The sequence below is a fragment of the Oryx dammah genome, unplaced genomic scaffold, assembly GCF_014754425.2.
Source record: "Oryx dammah isolate SB20612 unplaced genomic scaffold, SCBI_Odam_1.1 HiC_scaffold_10, whole genome shotgun sequence".
In the NCBI taxonomy this organism is placed as follows: Eukaryota; Metazoa; Chordata; class Mammalia; order Artiodactyla; family Bovidae; genus Oryx; species Oryx dammah.
In genome coordinates this window covers 20,039,571-20,058,015 of record NW_024070194.1, presented here as the reverse complement: position 1 = coordinate 20,058,015, position 18,445 = coordinate 20,039,571, and the positions used below count along the sequence as shown (strand labels likewise).

Genomic DNA, 18,445 nt, shown 5'->3' with positions numbered 1-18,445 from the left:
AAAATGAGCCAGCCTTTAAAAGTTATGAAATTCGAGACCTACAATCATGAAAAGTAAGAGGCATTCCCTCTGTATCAGGAACAAGACCATGATGCCTGCTGTCATGACTTCAACATTATGTAGGAGGCCTAGCCAACAGCAAGACAAATATATAAAAATTTACTGCATTCCTGTACTCCAGAAGTGATTAGGAAATATAACGTTGGGAGATTTCACATAAAAATCCAAGTTTCTGAGTTCTTTTGAAAAATGGGAGGGAATTCCCCTGAAACCCACTGGTTAGGACTCTGCACTTTCACTGCTGAGGGTGTGGGTTCGATCCCTGGTTGGGGAACTAAGAGCCCTCAAGCCGCAAAGCACAGCCAAAAAAAGAAAAGAAAAATGGGGTACCTGGCACTAGGGGGCAGCAGTCAAGTGGCGCTCACCCTTCCAGGTGAGCACTTACGTTACATGTGTCTCAAAAGTGGAAAAGCAAGATGGCCAGGCAGGGCCACATGATTTTTCATGTTCCTGGCCCACTTTACTCATTCATCTTATTTATAGTCTCTGGGTATGTGACTTTGAACTTCCCTGGTGGCTCAGATGTAAAGAATCTGCCTGCAATGCAGGAGACCTAGGTTTGATCCCTGGGTTGGAAAGATCCCCTGGAGAAGGGAATGGCAACCGACTCCAGTATTCTTGCCTGGAGAATTCCATGGACAGAGGAGCCTTGCGGGCTACAGTCCATGGTGTCATAGAAAGTTGACACGACTAAACGACTAAGCACACACACATATGACTTTGAGGAACCGTGGAAATCTTTCTTCCTCTTCCAGTTTTCTGCCTCTAAGCCACAGCTACCCTCAGTTTCTCTTATCAATAAACGTGGGGAGTTCAGTCATGGCTTTACTGAATGGTTACTAAGCGCCACACCCTGTGCTCTGTACCTTATTTACAGGTTACTGGAGTCCTTAAGACACCCCTTGGAAGCAAGCTCTCCTATCATATCCATTTTACAGGTGGGAAAACCAAGGCTCAGAGAGGTATAGCAGCTTGCCCAAGGACTCACTGCTGGAATGTGTAGAGCTGGGCCTCCAGTCCAGGACTGATAAGACTCCAGAGCCCTAGTCTGAGGATTTCTGAAGGTCTTGCCAGCTCTGATGAGATGATTATTTTTAGAACCACTTCTCTGAGGCTCCAATCAGAGCTCGGCCACACTACCCTCTCCAGGCCACCAGCCTCCCCTGCATGGATGGCTGTATCATCAGCCTTCTCTCTGGCATCATCTGCTTTCTCTCTTTCCCCACCACAATCCCTACCAGTTTGACCACAAGAGCCCAAGTGATCTTTCTAGAGCCTGATCAGATTATGGTGGTTTCCTGTTGAAAACCCTCCAATGGTTTCCAGTCCCATCCAGGATGAACTCGAAGGTTTTCCCTGTGGATTTCCAGGTTCTACGTGATGCAGACCTTGTCTCCTACCACTCTTCTTTCATCCACTCCAGCCACACCTGCCCTCTGGCTGTTCCTCTCTCATATAAACTAGTTTTGTTGCAGGAATGGGGACCCCTTCCAGGGCCCAAAACTGGGCTCTTGTCTACCACTCGGAAATGAATTGTCTGAGGAGACACATGTGCTGACAAAGCAAGAGATTTTATTGGGAAAGGACTCCCGGGTGGAGAGCAGTAGGGTAAGGGAACCCAGGAGAACAGCTTTGCCACTTGCAGTCTCGGGTTTTATGATGATGGAATTAGTTTCCAGGTTGTCTTTAACCAGTCATTCTGACTCAGAGTCCTTCCTGGTGGTGCACACCTTGTTCAGCCTAGATGGATGCCAGAGAGAAAGATTCTGGGAGGTCGGACATGTGTCTCCTTTTGATCTTTCCTGAACTCTCCGGTTCAGTTCAGTTCAGTTCAGTCGCTCAGTCGTGTCCGACTCTTCGCAACCCCATGAATCACAGCACACCAGGCCTCCCTGTCCATCACCAACTCCCAGAGTCTACTCAAATCCATGTTCATTGAGTCGGTGATGCCATCCAGCCATCTCATCCTCTGTCGTCCCCTTCTCCTCCTGCCCCCAATCCCTCCCAGCATCAGGGTCTTTTCCAATGAGTCAACTCTTCGCATGAGGTGGCCAAACTGGTTGGATCTCCTTGCAGTCCAAGGGACTCTCAAGAGTCTTCTCCAACACCACAGTTCAAAAGCATCAATTCTTCGGTGCTCAGCTTTCTTCATAGTCCAACTCTCACATCCATACATGACTACTAGAAAAACCATAGCCTTGTCTAGACGGACCTTTGTTGGCAAAGTAATGTCTCTGCTTTTTAATATGCTATCTAGGTTGGTCATAACTTTCCTTCCAAGGAGTAAGCGTCTTTTAATTTCATGGCTGCAATCACCATCTGCAGTGATTTTGGAGACCAAAAAAAAAAATAAAGTCTGACACTGTTTCCACTGTTCCCCCATCTATTTGCCATGAAGTGATGGGACCAGATGCCATGATCTTCGTTTTCTGAATGTTGAGCTTTAAGCCAACTTTTTCACTCTCTTCTTTCACTTTCATCAAGAGGCTTTTTAGTTCCTCTTCACTTTCTGCCATAAGGGTGGTGTCATCTGCATATCTGAGGTTATTGATATTTCTCCCGGCAATCTTGATTTCAGCTTGTGCTTCTTCCAGCCCAGCGTTTCTCATGATGTACTCTGCATATGAGTTAAATAAGCAGAGTGACAACAACTTGTGTAAGTGGTTACTATGGTTCCTGGTGAGGGTGGGTGGTTTCAGTCAGTGTGCTTCCCCTAACAGTTTCTGCCTCGGGGCCTTTGCACTTATCCTCTTTCTAGAATGCTCTTTCCCCAGATTTTCCTATAGCTGCTTCCTTCCCTCTATTCACTATTGTCCAAAAGTCTGCAGGGAGTCTTCCCTGGCCAATCTGTTTAAAATAAACCCCACCCACTCCCATTATTCTCTAGTCTCTTACCCTGCTTCATTTTTATTCATCTTTGACATTACATTAGACATTTCTTTATTGTCTGTTCCCCTCATTAGAAGCCCACAAGTTCAAAGACTTTTGTCTGTTTTGTTCACTGGTATATCTACAGTGCCCAGAACTTCCCTGGAATTGCTCGATCAATATTTGTTGAGATAATCTGAGAAAACAAGGTCCCCTCCACAATCCCTTCCTCCCACCTCACAGAGCCCAAGTTTCCCCAGTAAGAATCCTCCATGTAGGCTGAGAGAGAGCTGGGAGGTAATGTCTGATATGAAGGGCTCTTTCCTTTGTCTTAAAAGGGAGCTGAGAATATCTGGGACAAATGAAAAGGCGGAGGCTTGGAAGTCTCAGCTGACAGAGCAGGTATCCTGCCTGGCCCAGGAGAACTGGTTGGACCCATTTTATCCCCCGTGGGGAGGAGGGAGTGACAGCGGCAGCTGCAGATGCTCCCAACCCCCAGGGTTGCCAGCATGTGCCCTGCAGGTTCTCAGGACCTGGAGGGGGTGGGTGTCACAGAGTTTAGCAGTTCTACATCAGGGTTGGGCGTGACCCCCTCGACTGGCCAAGGGTGGCTGGCATATGGTTCGTCACAGAAGCTGAGGCAGGAGGTCAAGGCCCACTTCACTGTGTTGAATCACAGAGAGTGAACTGAAGCCCAGAGAGGGGAAGGGTCTTCTCAGGCTCACTGAGTTCAGATCCAGCTCTCCTGACCTGAAGGATCATAATGACTCTGGCGAACATGAGGTTCTTTGTTGGGAAAGGATTCAGAGACAAGCAGAGAAGTTAAGAAAGTAAGTGAAAGTTTATTTAAGCAAAGATATACTCAGAGGCAGAGGGGGCAGACAGGTGAAGAACTGCTGCCCTGGGCCTCTTTGGCAATCTGGTTAGGAGGGGCCTACAAGTAAAGGGGTGGAATATTCACTGGGGAAGGAGGAGTTTGGGGGTCGGCTTCCCTGACTTTCATGGTTGGTGATGCCATCCAACCATCTCATACTCTGTGACCTTCTCATCCTGCCTTTAGTCTTTCCCAGCATCAGGGTCTTTTCTAATGAGTTGGCTCTTCGCAGCAGGTGGCCAAAGTATTGGAGCTCCAGCTTCAGCACCAGTCCTTCCAATGAATATTCAGGACTGATTTCCTTTAGGATTGACTGGTTTGATCTCCTTGCAGTCCAAGGGACTCTCAAGAGTCTTCTTCAGCACCACAATTCAAAGGCATCAAGTCTTCAGTGCTCCATCTTCTTTATGGTCCAACTCACATCCATACATGACTACTAGGAAAAACATAACTTTGACTAGACGGATCTTTGTCAGCAAAGTGATGTTTCTGCTTTTCAATAGGCTGTCTAGGTTCGTCATAGCTTTTCTTCTAAGGAGCAATAATCTTTTAATTTCATGGCTGCAGTCACCATCCGCATATATGTCACCATACATGGTTACAAATTGTTTTTTTTTTCTTGTGCTGAAGATATTTTCAAAAAGCAATCCCAGACCCCCTCCCCGCCAAAAAAAAAAAAACCCTGACCTGAATCTGACTCCCTCACATTGTTATTCATGGGCACCTAGTCCCCGTGAACCACCTGAAACCATGCTGGTGGCTCACTGTAGAGGCTGCTTGACTCCCACTCTGAATTGAGGAATGTATACTTGAACTTTAAAACAGATTCTCTTTGGGAAGGAGAGCCACAGGGCAAGCTGCTTGGCAGAGTGGCTGCCAGGGCGTCGTTTGGGGTGCATATTAATGACCCGAGAGCTGCCACTGGTCATGGGACGTTTGGGAGCTTCAGGAGCATTGAGTGCTAGCATAGGTCTCCCTCGTGAACAGGCATCCAGAACATGGGACTAAAAGGTGGGCTCCCAGGCTGAACGCAGAGACCCTCAGGAAGACAGTGTCACCAGCACGAGGCATGGGAATATGTGTCCCTCTGGTCTGTGAGATCCAGGGGGTTATGGACCAGACACACAATGTCACAGTAGGTCAGAGGTTCCGACAAAGGAGCCCAGAGAGGGGCATGGAAGGAAGATGGCTCTATCTCTGGTGGCCATCTTGAAAAGGCCAAGTGTAGGTTTTGAAGCAAAACCAAAGGTCTGTGTCCCTCATCAGAATGATGCCTACAAGGTACCAAATATATGGCAGGGTGTCTTTAACCACACGACCTTGGGTGATTTCTACTTTGGTGGTTCTCAGTTTTCTCAACTGTAACATGGAGATTGTATAGTAATGCTTCTTTCATGGGGCTTTGGTGGATAGAGATGATATTATTGAGTGCAAGATATTTGGTAAACAAATCAAAACTTTGTAAGCTTCTATTGTTTTTACTAGGGACATTTTTTAAACTTCAATGTAACATGTTTAGTTAAGTATATAAAGTATGCAAAGGACACTGATCTTAAGTATAAAAATATATATTTGTATACACCCATGTGAATACCACTGAATCTGGATATAGAACCTGTCAGCACATCCACCATGGTAATTTTGCTTGGTATATACTATCCCAGGAAATAACTACTATTCTGACTTCTGTCACCATTGATTATGCATGCTTTGCCTGTTTTTCTACTTTGTGTAAATGGAATCACACAAGCTTTTGTGTCTAATTTCTTTCAGTTAGCATAATATATGCAAGCTATACAAGTTATTGCAAGTCATGGTAGCCCATTCTTTTCACATAGTTTTTCATGAACTAATACTGAGGTAAGAGGTAGATGGGCCCCTGGGCTGGACAGTTGGTGTTTGTTAAGTGGAGTTAAATTCAAAGTTTGTTCTCACCCAGACACTCCAAGGACAAAGCTAGTGTCAGAAGCTGAGCTTTGCTAAAGTAGAGATAGAGTGCCCACTCCTAAGGTCAAAGAAGACTTCCCTATCTGCACATGCGCAAGAAGGCTTTTTGGGGGTTGAAAAGGGAGGCAATCCCACCCATAATAAATGTGAGCATGTGCCCAAAGTGTTTTGAGGTAGGATACATCTTAGAGAAAATTTGCATATGCATCTAGGGGAGGGTGTGTCGACCAGTTAGGTGTGAAGAAAGAAACAAGATAATTGGCCAAATGTAGACAAAGACCTTGAAGCACTGTCTTATATAAGTGACTTGAATATTTATTTATTTGGCTATGCCGGGTCTTCATTGTGGCATGCCATGATCTTTAGTTACGGCATGCGTACTATTAGTTGTGGCAATGTGGGATCTAGTTCCCTGATCGGGGATCCAACCTGTGCTCCCTGCATTGGGGGCACAGAATTTAGCCACTGGACCACTAGGGACCTTCCCTATATGAGTGATTTAAATGACCTTTTTACTGCACTCCCCGTTCCGGACACCCGTACGCCTCACTGGGTGTGTGTACCTGCCTAGCTTCTGACTTACTGTGCTCCTCCTCTTTGGAGAGGAGGCCCATATCCTTTCTCTCTGGGTATGTATTTCTGCCTTGCTTCTGTGTTAAACAAACTGTTTCTCTGGGCGCTCTCCTGCATGTTATGCTATGTCTCTAATAATAAACTTTCCTATTTTCACAGTTTTTTGCCTCCTTGAAATATTCTTGATTTCAAGCTTGGTAAAGAGTCAGGGCCCTTTGCTTCTGGCCTCTAGCCCCTGGTGGTCTAATGGATAGGATTCCTGGGTTTTCATCCAGGTTACCCAGTTCAATTTCTGGGCAGGGAACTAAGATTTCTCTTCAGGACTGCTCACTGCTCTCCCTCTGAGATCAATAACAGTCGGCCTCAGTTTGAAAAAGCTATGCATTTGCCCAAGAGACCAGAGACCAGAAAAAATGAAGACTAGGGAAGCCCAGTATTGCCCTGAGAATCTCTACCAAGGCAGCTGAATCCTCAGTCATGATGGCAGCTACCTTGCCCATATGTCACCACCTCCCATCTCACACACACTAGGCAGACATCATGAATTGATCTCAGCATATTTTTACAAAATGTCCTGATGCAGACTGAGACTTCTTCTCAACCCAATAATCTGAGTGACCCACACCAATTGATTGTGGTTGGTATTAAAGATTAAGTGTTCTGCTATCATATCCCCAAGATGTTTTTCTGGGCTCCCAGAGTTATGACATGAGGGGCTCTGATAGCATCCATGGTTTTCCCCACAGCAATACGAGACTGGTGGTGGTGAGGTCTACAGAGTCTGGTCGTTCAAATATTCTTTGGGTCATGGCTCAAACCCAGCAAGTGTTTGTTACCTGTGTGTCTGGTTGCAGCATGACTTAGCTAAGAGGGGAGAGGCTGATTGCTTAGATATGGAGGGGTTGCTCTACCCATTAGATGACTTGACAGAAACCTCCTTGTTTCTGTTTTTTATTTTGATAAAAATATTGTTGTTGTTGTTTAGTCGCTCAATAGTGTCTGACTCTTTTGTGACCTGACGGACAGTAGCCCACCACGCTCCTCTTTCCCTGGGGTTTCCCAGGCAAGAATACTCGAGTGCGTTGCCATTTCCTTCTGCAGGGGATCTTCCAGACCCACGGATCAAACCCAAGTCACCTGCATTGCTGGCGGATTCTTTACGACTGGCAAAGCTTGTTAAAATACTGCAATGTCTCAATTACAAAACAAACTCAAGTCTGGCTTATGTTTCACAATTTATGTTGCTGAGAATTCTTGACAATTCTAGCATGTCTCTTACATTTGAAAAAGTGTTTCCAACCTAGAAAGCTGGGTGAGATGGACTCTTTCATCCTCTGGAAATAGTTACCTGTAGGTGCAGGCTGGGGTTGTGGCAGATTAGAGCAACAAAACATCAAGGATCACATTCAAAGCTTGTTTTTGTCTATATGTAGATAATAGTCTGGGGAGGAGACAAGATTCATATATATGAAATAATAGAGGAGAAGTTCCATTAAGCTCTCATTTATCTGAAACTCTGTTCCTAGGAAACAGAGTCCAGGAAGTGATTTAAAAAAAAAAAAAGTTAAGTTTTTCTTCATAGGTAACCACTTCAGCTCCTCATTCAGAACAGGTTTACTCAGAACTGGTTTACTAATGCAAAAGACTGGAAGCCACAGATTAGATTGGTGGGCTTGAGGGAAATATTGGCTACTAGACTCACCGCTAATAGACAGAGAAGTGATTCTTGACAGCAAAAGACAAAGGAAAATAATGATATGTGAACCCATAACCAGTTGGCCTTTGTAATGAACGGGCAAAAAAATAAAATAAAAACAACCCTCAATACTTCTGCTACTTTTGAAAGTTTTGAGTCTTCTCCTGTTAATTGCTATTGTGCATAATGATGGCCTAGAATAAAATACACATTTCTGAGCACCTACTGTGCTAGGCCTATAACTCCCTATCTTACACAAGCTCAGAGGTGGTCCTGTTGTTATCTCCAGTTAACAGTTTTGGAAAGGGACGCACACAGAGGAAGGGAGGTAACATGTCCAAGTAAGTATTCAAGGAGGGTTCTGAACCTTTGCAGTCCAGCTTTGCTGTTAGCCTCTGCTAGGTTTCAAAGAATCAGTTAGGTGAATAAAGCATAGAAAGGCATTGCAGGTAGAGGAACAGCATATGTGAAGACATGGCTAGTAAGTTAAGCTAGTCAGTCACTCAATTTCTGAGTCTTGGTTGTTGCTGTTCAGTTGTTAAGTTGCACCCAAATTTTTGCGAACCCCTTGGATTGAACCTGTGTCTCTTACATCTCCTGCACTGGCAGGCAGGTTCTTTAACATTAGCTCCCCCTTGGAAGCCCTGCCAACTGTTCTATCAACATCTAAATGCTTCTGTCTTCAGGGACCTGTTCTCTTTTCCTTTTAAGTGATATAGTCCATTCCCATAGTTTAAAATATGTAAGGAACAATAGTGTGTGCTTGCTCAGTCGTGTTGGACTCTGCGACTTCATGGACTGTGGCCCACCAGGATCCTCTGTCCATGGGATTCTCCAGGCAAGAATGCTGGAGTAGGTTGCCATTTCCTCCTCCAGGGGATCTTCTCTAACTAGTGATCAGCCTGTGTCTCTTGTTTAACAGGTGGATTCTTTACTACTGAGCCACCAGAGAAACCTGAGTCTTGCTGCTGCTGCTGCTGCTGCTGCTGCTGCTGCTGCTGCTGCTGCTGCTGCTGCTGCTGCTGCTAAGTCGCTTCAGTCGTGTCCGACTCTGTGTGACCCCACAGACGGCAGCCCACCAGGCTCCCCCGTCCCTGGGATTCTCCAGGCAAGAACACTGGAGTGGGTTGCCATTTCCTTCTCCAATGCATGAAAGTGAAAAGTGAAAGTGAAGTTGCTCAGTCGCGTCCGACTCTTCCCGACCCCATGGACTGCAGCCTACCAGGCTCCTCCGTCCATGGGATTTTCTAGGCAAGAGTACTGGAGAGGGGTGCCATCGCTGTTACTCACCTACAAAATAGTAAGTCCTGAAGGAGATCAGTCCTAGGTGTTCATTGGAGGGACTGATGTTGAAGCTGAAACCCCAATACTTTGGCCACCTGATGCGGAGAGCTGACTCATTTGAAAAGACCTTGATGCTGGGAAAGATTGAGGGCAGGAGAAAGGGACGACAGAGGACGAGATGGTTGGATGGCATCACCGACACAATGGACATGGGTTTGGGTGGCCTCCGGGAGTTGGTGATGGACAGGGAGGCCTGGCGTGCTGCGGTTCAGGGGGTCACAAAGAGTCGCACACGACTAAGCGACTGAACTGAACTGAACTGAACTGAACTGAAAATAGTAAGAGTATTATCTCACACAAGCTTGTGATAAGTAAATGTGATAATGCAAGTAAAGCACTTCACAATGTTTGAATCACAGAAACTGCATAACGTTAATTACTGTTTTATAAAATATTCTTACTTCTCTTCCTGTTTCTCCACCCCCGCCCCGACAAAACTAGTTCCAAGGAGACTACATTTCCCAGCATGCCACCCCGCCCTTTGATCCTAGTTAGACCAAAAAGACGCGCCGCCGAGTGTCTTCAGCCGGAAGACTATAGCCTCCCGGCATGCAGCGCGCCTCCTTCCATTAGCTTTGAAGCACGGCCGGCGCGTTGCCTACCGGGAGTTGTAGTCAGCGGCGTGTTTCCCTGACGCCTGCCGGGCCGGGCGTGGGGGCCTGTGGGAGGTGGCGCGGCAGGGCCCAGCTGCGGGGCGGAGGTGGAGGAGAGGCCTGCGACGGCAGGGAGCGGCGGGGAGAAGAGCGGGCGCCCGAGCCGAGCCGAGCCGAGCCGGAGCGGACGGCGTAGGCCGGCGCGGCTAGCAGCAACCATGTCGGTGTTCGGGAAGCTGTTCGGGGCTGGAGGGGGGAAGGCCGGCAAGGGCGGCCCGACCCCCCAGGAGGCCATCCAGAGGCTTCGGGACACGGAGGAGATGCTAAGTAAGAAGCAGGAATTCCTGGAGAAGAAGATCGAGCAGGAGCTGACGGCTGCCAAGAAGCACGGCACTAAAAACAAGCGCGGTGAGTCGGCCGGGCCCCCTCAGACTCCCTTGGCCGGACTCCGCCTTCGTCAGACTTGCTCCAGTGTTTGCTTGGGACCTGAAACTCTTTCTTACCTTGTCAGACTCCATTCCTTGCCTTTCTGGGTCCGGGACCCCTCCCCATCCGACTGCCTTCGGTGTCTCCCGGAGCCTTGGACTCCTGCATCGTCACACTGTCATCCCAGCCCTCTCGTCTCAGGCTCTCCGCTCTCTGCCAGGCCTCTTCAGACCCTAATTTCACAGCACTTCTCCCTCTTCTTCCGCCTTCACTCTGTTCTTTCTCTTCCGCCTTTTCCTCCTCTCTCTTGCCTGCCCTCACCCCCCCCCCCCCCCGCCCCCCTCAGATACTGCTGTCGCCTCCTTGGCTCATTTCGGCCCTCCATCCCAACACTTGTGTCCTTCCTGGTCCCACCCCTGCCCTTTCCCGATTCCTCTGTGAAGTCCATGAGCTGTCCCTGGCCTCTCCCCATCTCCTGTTTCAGAATTCTCCTTGAGAAGCCTAGATGGAGAGGAAAGGGAACTAGGGGAGAGGAAACTCCCTGGTTCCAGCTCTGTTCACTTGCTGAGTGAACTTGAGCAAGTTACTATTCTTCTTGAGCCTCATTTCCCCCATCCATCAGCCAGGGTTTGTCCTCTGTAGGCCTAAAGTGCCTTCCAGCTCTTGTGATTCACTTCTTGTTGCTTTATCAGAGTTTCACGTAGCGCAAGCCTTCACCCGGTGACTCACCGCTTCGGGATCCCTGTGTACCAGAAATGAGGATTCCTTGCCTCTGTTGGCCCTGACTCCTCCCCCAGTCCCCACTAGTGTGGTTCTGGGCGGGGCTGTTGAACTCTGAGGCACTTTACTTACTGTTGTGTGGCTTTCTGGGCAAGTGGTTTGTATTCCTCTTAAGTCAGGTGAATGTAAAAATGCTTTAATAACTATAAAGCAATTTAGAAATATTTGATTTTTCTCGTTGTTATGGCAATACGGGGGTGAACCGTAGCATGACAACTCTTCCCCTGAGAAGCGGGAAAGGTGAGAGGGGTTTAGGAGCTTTACAAACAAGTATTTAATTGAGAAATCTGCAAGTCACTAGCTGTGTGACCTTGAGCTAGTGAATTTACCTCTGAAAGGAAGATCGTGGATTTACAGTGCCCAGCATATAGTAGGGTTAATTAGATGTTTTCATCATTCTAACAAAGGAGCAGAATAACCCACCCTGAGGATGCTCCTTTGCTGATGATAGTCAACAGATACTCTGGAAATTCTTTTGGGGGGCTTACTACGTGCATGATATTCAGAGGGTGAACAGAACACAGCTTCCACCCTCATGAGGGAGAAGACAGGAATATAGATGAAGAAAATATTGTCTAGTGGTGGAAAGTCCTAAAAAAAAAAAAAAAAAAACGGGTTGGGAGTGATGGGGTAGGAAAGGGTGCCACTTTAGATAAGGTGGTCAGGGAAGTCCTCTTGGAAAAGGTCAAGTTTGAACTGAACCTTGAGAAGTTACTAGTTCTGTAGAAATCTAGGGGAGAAGCCTTCCAGGCAAGCAGACAGCAATGGAAAAGGCCCAGAGATTGGCCTCTTTTAAGAAACAGAAGACCTCTGTTTATGGAATACAGTGACTGAAGAGGAGAGTGGTATAATGCAAGTGGGTGTGGAGTGGACTTTGAACTTCCCGGTGAAGAGTTTAGATTTTATTCCAAGTGGATGGAAAACTGCTGGAGGATGATTATGGCTGTCCTAATCATTCACATTGTTTTAAAAACACCACTGGGCCTCTCTTTGGAAAACGGACCTGTGGGGGTGAGAATGGGAATGAGGGGTGAGAATGGGAGAGGGGAAACGTGTGAGGACAGAGGCAGCTGGGCATTTGCGGCTTGGACTCCAGTTGTAGTTCCGGAGATGGAAAGCAGGGTTAGGTTTTGCTGTCTTTAGCATTTTTCTTTCATGACTCTCCCTCAATCAGGATCCTCTGTTGTTCACAGAGGTAGTGAGAGTTGGTGTTTTGACCAGTCTGCATTTGGGGAGGGGCTTGCCCATTGCTGGGCGGAGGAGGGCATCCGTTTACATCATCTCCCATCTGAGAGGGAAGGTCTCCTGTGGTCTTTTGGTCTGGAGCTAGTTTTGTTTCTGCAGTTCTAGAGGTGATTGAATTGGCAGAGAGATTGCCAGCCAACTATGAGACAACCAGGCTCAGCTAGCTGTGAGAACATTTTGGAAAGCAGTCTGTTTTCTTGAGTTTACCTGAGAGGACAGGAGCTACCTCCCCTTCTTTTTAGTGTCCTCCAGGGGAAAAGTTGTATTTGCTTATAGGGACAGTGCTATGAGGTGTTAATACCACAACCTATCATTCATTTAGTCACTGATTGACTCGAACTGTGCTGGGACTTGGAAGAGATGAAAATACACTGTGCCTGCCCTCCTTTTGGAAGTGTGTGTGTGCTGTGTGTGTGTGTGTGTGTTTTAGTTTGTGTGTAAGAGAGAGGATGAGGAGGAGAGAGGAGGAAGAGTGGGAAAGGAAGGAGGAAAGAACACCAGTCAGGGCTGAGATATGAGTGTGTGTGTACATGGGGCTCAGGCTGCCGAGAAGAAGACTCTTGTCTGGAGGGCAAAGGGCAAAAGCAGCTTGGCTGAGGAGGGAGATGTGAAGTGGTCAGCAAGGGGATTGGGGAGCCCCAAGTGACAGCATCCCCTGGTGGGAGTCTTTTGGGCAGGAGAGCAGGTGGGTAACCCTAGGGAGTGACCTGTAGCCTGAGACTTTGCCCTGGAGATGGTGAGGAGCATTGGCTGTCTTAAAGCAGAAGAGGTCGGTCAGCTTGGGTTTCTGAAAGGACTGCAGCAGTATCCATAAAGGAAGGAGTGTCAGCTGACCAGGAGGGGACCGGGGGCAGGAGTCCAGTACAGGGTCAGGGTGGGATCTCATGGACAGTGCGTTTGAGCTAGCTTCGTCATGAACCGTGTCTTGGGCAGGTCGCTCTGTACCTCAGATTCCTCCTCTTATCAGTAGGGGTACTAGTATCTACCTTATCGGATTAACTTATATGCATGTAAAGCTCTTAGAAGAATGCCTGGCATACAGTGACCAATCAGTGGTGGCCATTATCATTATTACAGGGAGACTCCAGATGGGAACAAAGGGCCTAGAGAAGCATGGAAGACCTGACAGGAAGTAATAAACATCAGAGGCTTTTCTGAAGGAGAATCAGAAGGCTGGTGGTTGATCACAACTGTGGGCACGATGAAGGAGAGGGAGGAGTTGAAGGTGATTCCTAAGTTGACAGCTCAGACAGTGGGTGGATAGCGATGCCACTAATCAAGTTTGGAAACATAGAGGCAGGGCAGGACTTCATAACTGTGAATCCTTTGACATTTGTGAAACTCCTTTTTTCTCATGAGTCTCATGATACTTCCTTGAGACTGAGCCCCATGAGACAGGATGTGTTAGTCATATTCATTACTGTGTCCACTGGACTTTGCACGGTGCTTGCATGTAGTATTTATGCTCAGTAAGTATTTGTTAAATGCATGCAAACAGTCTTGGAGGTATGTTCTGTCATTCCTATTGTCTGGAGAGGAAACCGAGGCTGGAGAGAGGATGCAACTCGACTCAGAGACCAGGTCTTCCAGTGGCCATGGGTATCTTGTGTTCTGTTTACTCCCGTGCTGGCTGCAGGCCTCATCATGACCTTTGTCATCGCGTAGCTCGTTAAACACCCACCTGTGCAAGGTGTGGTGCTGATTCCGGGAAAAGAAGCGAGACAGGACTCGGCCCTGCCCTGTGAAGTGTGTAACCAAACGTGGATGTTATTTCTGTGATGTACATATTAGAAAGATGACAACTGGTTCTTTGAAACAAACCTCTGCAGTTCAAGTCAATTATTTGCATCAGGCAAGTATGTTCCAATAAGTGGTTTTAGTTAGGGGCCTAGAACAAAGTTTGGATTACATTTTTTTTTCCTTTACATTATTTTTTCGTTTCCTTTAGTTATATATTCATTCTTAGGCATGTGGCAGGCTCTTAAACTGTGTCTTAAGTCCCATGCTTAATACGAGGAGCTTAGTACTGGGAATATAGAGAAAACAAATACATCCAAGGCACTTAAATATTGTCATTTTTCCTTTTCTATCAAGTGGAAATAGCATTCATCTCACATGACTATGGTGTGGATTAGCTAAGATAATATAAGAAAGAGTGTGGCACACTGTAATATTGAGTAAGTAAACTATCCTTTACTGATAAAGTTGTTATTGATCAAACTTTTTAAAAATTTTATTTTTAATTGGAGGATAATTGCTTTACAATGTTGTGTTGGTTTCTGCCATACATCAGTCTGAATCAGCCATAGGTACACACATGTCCTCTCCTTCCTGAACCTCCCTCCCATCTCCCACCCCATCCAACCTCTTGAGCAAACTCCTTGGGTTCAGTTGTCAAGTGGAAAAGTTCTTTCACTGAGAACTGGATGGGAACCAGAGTTGCGGTGTAGGTGAACTGACAAAAATCTCCCCAGCTTAGGTCTTTTTTGGTATCTTTCTAAACAGTGCCTGGTTGGTTTTCTCCTTAAGAAAGATGATCATATAGCAAACATTGTTTTCTTCTTAAGGCATTGTAACTAGTTATGAAATAAGCTACCCTATGTGGCTCAGATTTCTCTGTTTTCCCATTTTAATAAAAATGAAACCTGACTGTTGAAAGAATCATATTAGTTTAACAGGAGACTTACATGAGATTGGGAAATGCAGGTTGGATACCTCCTCCTATACTGGTATATTTCTCTTGGATTTATGGATGCAAATCAGTTCATTTTTAGGTTCATTTGGGTTCAGTTGAAAATGTCTGATGGAGGCAGATAGGCCAGACACTCATGGGAAATAGATCTTCATTAAGTCCTGTTCATTGCTGGAGCCAAGGTGGCTTTCTCATGAGGGAAGACATCTTCATAAGTTAAATTTATAGTGATCGTGGCTTTTTGGTCCTCTGTAATCAAGATGTCAGGCTGAAAAGTACAGCGTCTTAATGGTACATGTGCCAGCAGGAGCGCCTACCCCAGAGGCCCAGGGATGGAAAACCTGAAACCCACCCAGGGAACTGAGCAATGGGGACTGGCCCTCGTGCTGCTTAAGTTTCTTGTTTAAAGAGATGGTTGGCCAGATTGGCTTTGGTTTATTTCTTAAGACAGATGGAGTGTCAGAGAGGCCTTATGTGTTGGCTCTCCAAACAGGCTGGCGCCTTTGATTCAAATTACAAAAAAAAAAAAATTTTTTCCCTATTGGGCGGGAAGATTAAACATTTTTAAAGTGCCTGCCAGTGGGTTTCTAGTGTGATTTGAAATTCAAGATAGATTTTGTTTGGAAGTTTAGCTAAATGTGAGGACCTTTGAGCTGGAGTATTTTGCTTAAGGAAGTTCTGAGTTGTTCTGAGTTGGGCTTGAGTGTAGAGAGCTAGGTTTTGGAGAAGAGCTTGTGAAGATGTGTTTGAGCCATATACTTCTGGGGCAGAAAGCCAGGGCCTGATGTTCACAGTGGTCCAGGGTCCTGAGATGGAGTTCTGGCCTACTGGGAGGAGACTGGGGTTCTTGGGACCCTGAGAGATTCCTTTGCATAGGAAAAGTTTGTGAAAACTTGCTCCTCTTACCCAGAGTTGTTTTGTGCTCTGCCATTGTTTTTTTAAAAAGTGAGAAAAAGGATATCCAAAAATTGACAACTTTATATTGGTCACTTTGAGGATTTGTTGCTTAGTCACCCAGGTTGTGTCCGACTCTTCTGTAACCCCATGGATTGAGATTTTCCAGGCAAGAATACTGGAGTGGGTTGCCATTTCCTTTCCTCCTTTGAGGATGGATGGTTATAATTAGAAGGAAAATTTGAGCATAGCAACAGGAAACAACAAGAGACCTAGCTGGATATAGTACTGGCCTGTTTTTAAGGTGTCTGGCTCAAGTCAGCAGACGTTTGTTGAGTTCCTTTTAGGAGGAAAGTAGCATGAAGGTGTAGGTAGAAGATTTCCAAACTGAGTTCACCACTCACCAGCAATACTTTGGCAGTTATCCTCTCTGAGTCTGTTTCCCCATCTATAAACACAGAGTAAGAACAATACTTCTTAGGGTTCTTGTGAGGCTGTAGAATAAAGTGACACATGTAAAGTGCCTAGCAGAGTGCCCAGCACAGAGGAGGCGCGTATGTTTCCTTGGGTTCCCAGGTACAGTCTCAGGCACACTAAGAGGTGGAAAGATGGATGAGATGCTACAAGGGCACACAGTTCAGTGAAGATGACACGCACACGTACAAGTAACTGATAAAAGGCAAACCATGTACAGATGAAGTGTTAGAGGAAAATCCAGCAGGAAGAGATGAATTCATTTCTGAGGGTTGGCAGGTTCATCTCACACAGCCACCCATCCAGTACCCAGATTCCCTTCGCAGTGTTCCTGCTGAGCGATTAGCCTCTGATTGAACCTCTCTGCCAACAGGATTTGTATTAGGTGCCCTGTCCTCTCACGCTACTGCATAGTCTGCCTTTGGACGGCTCTGACTATAAAACCACCTTTCTTATTTGAAACTGAGATCCGTCTTCCTGTAGTGCCGACCTCCGGTACAGGCTGGGGTGGTGGCTCTGCAGGGAAGCAGCTTGGGCTGGTGGAAAGAATGTGGGATCTGGAGTTAGAAGGTTTAGGGGCGAATGCCACCCCTGACACTAGACAATAGTGAACTGTTTGCTTCAGCTGGAAAAACAGGTGGTGAATTCTGCCTCAGAAAACAGGTCTAATCCCCCTTTGGGAAGATAGATCAAGGCAGATGGGGCTTAAGTCTCAACCTGCACCTCTCTTGGACAAGTCTTCTGTGTTCCATTGACTGTTCCTGGCCTGGTGCTTTTCCTCTTTCCTTGTTACCCTCCTGTAGGTGGGCTCCTGTTCATCAGTGTCGCTCTTAAGGTGTGAAGTGGGCAGAGCTGACCACTCTGTAAATGTGTCAGCTGAGGTCTGAGCACTGCAGCCCAGAACACGCAGGACTGGCTGGCTGTTAGGAATTAATTTAGTTCTGTGTGCTGTATGGCCCTGATAATTTCCATATCACTGAGAATTTTTCTCATTTTTTTTTTTTTTTACACTTGATTGATTACACTTTCCCGTGGCCTTTCATTAGTGAAGGAGCAAGCATCTAGGAGCCCCTAAAATTTGTTCCAGGTGGCACAGTGGTAAAGAATCCCAAGAGACACTGGTTTGATCTCTGGGTCAGAAAGATCCGCTGGAGGAGGAGATGGAACCCATGCCAGTATTCTTTTTTTTTTTTTTAATATTTATTATTTTTACTTAGTTGGCTGCACTGGGTCTTAGTTGCAGCGTCGGAATCTTCCATGTTCATTGCAGCATGCAGGACCTTTAGTTGTGGCGTGTGAACTCTTAGTTGCAGCATATGGGATCTAGTTTCCCCACCAGGGATCGAACCAGGGCCACCTGCATTAGGAGTACAGAGTCTTAGCCCCTGAACTGCCAGGGAAGTCCCCTCCAGTATTCTTGCCTGGGAAATTCCATGGAGAGAGGAGCTTGGTGGGCAGTGCTCCATGGGTTCGCAAAGAGTAGGACACAACTGAGCATGTGAGACACACACCCAGAGTTTGTTTGATCCTTCTTAAGGAGCCTTAGCTGAAGGATTGAATGATTTAAGTTCTTAACACGAGCATCTGGCTGGCTTGATTCTCCCATAGCTTCTATTTCTAGCTTTCCCTCCTCCCTCTGCATTACATGGCAGAGCTGGTGGCAGGGCTAACTTGAGGGATGCAGGAAGGCTATATGTCTTCATGGTCCTGGATGTTCAGCTCAGGAGGATAGTGATATGGTCTAGTTAAAAAAGCTCTAAGTTTGGGATCAGTCAACCTGAATTCACAGTCCACCTCTGCTTGCTGGTAAAAGTCTCCTCCTGTCTCTGGCCATCAGCTTCTTCAGCTGCAAACACAGGATACAATATTTACTAATCAACTTTTGCTTCTCATGCAGAGAATAAACAGGTGGTTGCTGGAGGAGGACAGGAGTGTGTGGATGTGAATGACATAGGTGAGCGAGATGAAGAGGTACAAAC

The 18,445-nt window shown here is 46.5% G+C and overlaps 1 protein-coding gene and 1 long non-coding RNA gene across 3 annotated transcripts in view; one reads left to right on the top strand and one right to left on the bottom strand.

Annotated features, from left to right (window-relative positions):
* Positions 1 to 2,204: 2,204 nt before the first annotated feature.
* On the bottom strand, positions 2,205 to 10,673 carry LOC120868700. 2 transcript variants are annotated; one of them, XR_005722282.1, is made up of 3 exons: positions 10,459 to 10,673; positions 7,602 to 7,763; positions 2,205 to 2,238 (listed from the first exon to the last, which is right to left on the bottom strand). It is a non-coding gene; the product is annotated as an uncharacterized LOC120868700 (long non-coding RNA). The 2 variants fall into 2 exon arrangements; XR_005722283.1 differs by lacking the exon at positions 2,205 to 2,238 and adding an exon at positions 3,751 to 4,235.
* CHMP4B (charged multivesicular body protein 4B) overlaps positions 9,945 to 18,445 on the top strand; it is a 43,282-nt gene continuing 34,781 nt past the window's right edge. The window contains exon 1 of the mRNA XM_040247512.1: positions 9,945 to 10,363. Within this exon, the coding sequence (XP_040103446.1) occupies positions 10,174 to 10,363 (190 nt within the window). The 5' untranslated portion in view covers positions 9,945 to 10,173. The remainder of the gene's footprint in view (positions 10,364 to 18,445) is intronic.